Source organism: Hippocampus comes, unplaced genomic scaffold (assembly GCF_001891065.2).
Source record: "Hippocampus comes isolate QL1 unplaced genomic scaffold, H_comes_QL1_v1.1 scaffold261, whole genome shotgun sequence".
Classification (NCBI taxonomy): Eukaryota; Metazoa; Chordata; class Actinopteri; order Syngnathiformes; family Syngnathidae; genus Hippocampus; species Hippocampus comes.
The window spans coordinates 5,725,347-5,729,133 of record NW_017805824.1 but is presented as its reverse complement, the minus strand read 5'-3'; the positions used below and the strand labels follow the sequence as shown (position 1 = coordinate 5,729,133).

General features: G+C 41.7%; 1 protein-coding gene across 1 annotated transcript in view; it reads right to left on the bottom strand.

Annotated features, from left to right (window-relative positions):
* Positions 1-2,092: 2,092 nt before the first annotated feature.
* slc35c1 (solute carrier family 35 member C1) overlaps positions 2,093-3,787 on the bottom strand; it is a 2,613-nt gene continuing 918 nt past the window's right edge. Inside the window, exon 2 of the mRNA XM_019887019.1 lies at positions 2,093-3,134. Coding sequence (XP_019742578.1) covers positions 2,557-3,134 — 578 coding nt within the window. The 3' untranslated portion in view covers positions 2,093-2,556. The remainder of the gene's footprint in view (positions 3,135-3,787) is intronic.

Sequence of the window (3,787 nt, the reverse complement as noted above, 5' to 3'; positions counted from 1 at the left end):
CTCAGTCTGTAACTGAGACAGACCCAACACAGCAGACGCTTTCAAGGACATGTCAATACAGTACTTACAGTTGCAATGCATATATGTGAATGATCAAAGTAAATGGCACATTTGTCTAAGGAAATCTAAGGTGCTTTATGAAATGTTTTGTAAAAGATCTATTCATTAAATTTCAAAATTTTCCTTCAAAGATATATTATTTTGGTTATTTATAGCAGAGTATGGAATAATTTTAATGGTCCGGCCCACTAGACATCTACCGAGGCCGTATGTGGCCCACAATGTGACATGAGTTTGACACCCCTGAGTTAGAGGAAGAGGAGGTTGTTGGAAAGTTGTACGTTGGACCATACATGTACACGCAAATGCTCAGGATGCGGAAAATGTTGTGTCTGAACAGCCCGACATGGAGTGGAGACGAGACGCATCGGGATTAGAACAACGGTAAACTATATGAGCAGCAGTTATTAGCATAAAGTTATTGTTTGCAATTCTATGCTTTGCTGTGCTGTAAATTGTGCACGATGGGATTACTGTACCTATTTGGTCAATCTATTCCCACTAGCACTGAGATCACACGTTATAGTGTGTTGGTGTCCTACATTGTCATTGCTAAAGTAGCTCTGTTGCATTGTCGACCACTCCACGAATTATATCAGCAGCATTTTTAGTTGCAAAATCATTGCAGAAGATTCCATCCATGCACTAATATAGTTTGAAATATGTTTGTACATGATTACATCCATCTATACGTATAATACTTTGGATCAAATGTTTTCATAAACAGCCAGAGTTACAAAATAATTACCCCACCTACATTTTTTGCAAATCCGGTTGAGAAAACAGATGTCTTCGAAGTGTTTTTAACAAGAATGCTCGTCGTCACCGGTGTGAAATTCATTTCGGACGATTCTTTTGGTCACTCAAACAACGGTTTGCCTGAACGTGAACAGCGCATCATCGCCACACAGTGCCGAGGCATTTCGCCGAATAATTCGATAATATTGGCAAAGAGCAGTTAACGGGACAATCAACAATGCATTGCAACGGCTGACTGGTACTCGGCCTTCTGTAAACGACGTCACTTGCCAGAGGTTGCCGAACAAAAGCATTTTCGTTGTTAAGCGCGTTGCAATGGTTTTAACTATCAATCTGGGTGGGTTATGTTAAAACAACAACAAAAAAAAAAACAAACAAACAAAGCTATGCTTGAAATAGTTTCAGCTTTAAGTATTAGTCAAAAGATGGTTGGCCAAGTTGGCTTCACTCTTGACCTTTAACTAAAACACAAGCCAGATACGCAATTGGTTGGAGCTCGCCTAAAATTCAGGCGTTCTCTGTTCAAGATATTGAGCACATTTTACCCATTGACTTTAGCACGTTTTGCAAAGGTGGCACAGAGTGTGTTCGATAATTCATCATGTTTTTATTTGCTCACATGCCCGTTGTCAAAACATGTCGAGGTTAAAATGAGTCACGTGATTCATTGTTGCAATTGTTGCATTGTTGGCCACTGCTACGAGGATCTTTTTTTAAATAGAAGAATCTCCAAACAGCAATCAGTCAAAAGCACAGTAATTTGATTAAACTTTTTTTTTTTATTTAACCCTCCATCCATCCATCCATCCATTTTCCATACCGCTGATCCTGAACAGGGTCGCGGGGATTTGCTGAAGCTGACTTTGGGCAGAAGACAAACTACACCCTGAAGTGGTCGCTAGTCAGTCGCAAGGCACATATAGAGACAAACGACCATTCACACCCATATTGTCACTGACTGGGATCCGATCCCACACTGTCCACACACAAGTCCCGCAAGTGTACCACAACACCATCAGCGACTTGTTTGATTTATTTCATACAATATATATACCAAAACAAAAACAAAAAAACTAACAAACGCTCCCTTCAAAGTGTTTTTGTGTGATGGCAGCAGGTCCTGCTCCCTCATTTGGTGAGTTAGGCAAACGCTATGGGCCCCGTGGACACTAGAGGGCGCAAAAGGATTTGACCCCACAAATATTAACCTAACAAATATGGGCAATTGAAATAGACATTTATATGCTGACTGTTATTTGCACACAAACTGTTATTTGAAAATGATACTCATGTTTATGAAATACCATGTTTTTAAACATCTGGCGGTAACATGAACATTACTAGATTAGTCAGTGATTGTAAAGGCAACTGTAGCATAACCCCCGAAATAAATACTGTTCGTTGGTACCTTTACGTACAGTACACCTACGTTCAAGTATTTTTTTTTAGATAGATGCCATCGCTCAGTCAATTTTGTTGCTTTGTGCTGTGAGCCAATTGTAAAGCATAAATAAAGTAACAACCTCAGTATGAAGTGAATTTAACTAGCAAGTGTCAAGGAACCACAAGTGTTAAATTTAAAGACAAAAAAAGTGACCTGAAATTACAGTATAAACGCAGTGTGATTAAACCTCAAATGACTACAAAAGTGCATTTCACATTATGGATACAAAAAGAGCAGACAAAATATTGAATTAAATTTTAATATTTATGATTTGTTTTCTTTTGGGGGGGGGGCTATACCCCTGTGTTTGCTTTCTCTCCAGGTATCAATTTTTCTTTGGCGAAATCCTGAGGCCCGGAGGGAGTCATCTTCATTTCTCGGCTCTTGATCCACGTGTAGGCTGAAGACCCTCCTAGAACCAACATGTTACTGGTCCACCACAGAACGGTTTTACTGGAGGAGTTGTACAACACTGCAATAACAGTTTGAGCACAGGCTTTTGCAGTCCCTGAGACATTGTGAGTTAGCGGACTGGTATACTTGATCTGCAAGCCTGTGACATAACCGATGGCAAACCCAAACACCCCTCCAAGTGTCATCATGGCCCAAAACCACAGATCAGTGAGGCGGCTGAACCTGGTAATGCGGCCCACCTCTCCAAATACAAGGATGAGTGGGAGGAAGAGGATGCATGCATTGATGTTGTTATAGTAGGATAGTTTCCAGATATTTGCGTCCACTGCAGGCATCACTTTCTTTGTGAAGATGGCATTGAGAGACACACAGGCACTGGCGACTACGCCAAAGAAGACACCTGACCAGGAGAGGGAGCCCGCTATGCCTTCCTGGTCCACGCCGAGCCAGAATCCACCTGAGAAACAACACAAGCAGGATGATGTCTTCATTAGGGCTGAAGCGAGTCATTGAGTAATTCCGGTACCTTGGTCAAAAATTGCTTGAGGCATGTATTTTTCTGCCTCGAGTACACGCTTATTTGCATGTACATTTTCAGGAAGAAATCAAGCTAACTGCAGCAACATTTGTTCATGCTATCCATGGCAGTAACACGGCAAAGAAGGCCGACTTCAAAATAATACCTCACCAAATAATATATGGACATCAATGCCTTGGAATGCTTTTATTGAGAAGTTGTTCGCAGAAACATGTCACAGCTGGCATGACTTGTCTTCCAGACTATGTTTAGGGCATTTTTATTGATGTCACAAACTGTTGGTACTGATGTCAACGACACACCGGCGTCCTAAAATAACGTTCAAATGTTAATTAAGTGCGCTAAAAAACACTTCATTAAGCTAATACTGTATTGTACGGCGCCCGTTGCCAGCGTTTAGCACCGGCTGTGCTCGCGGCACTCGTGCCCCACGTTGACTGGCAAGAGCCGTCAGATTACCTGGAGAAAAACCCATGCAGGCAGGGGGGGAACAAACTCAACACATGAAGGGCGGAGCCCAGATTCAAAGTTGAACTCTGTACTGTGAGGCGGATGTGCTAACCAGTCATATC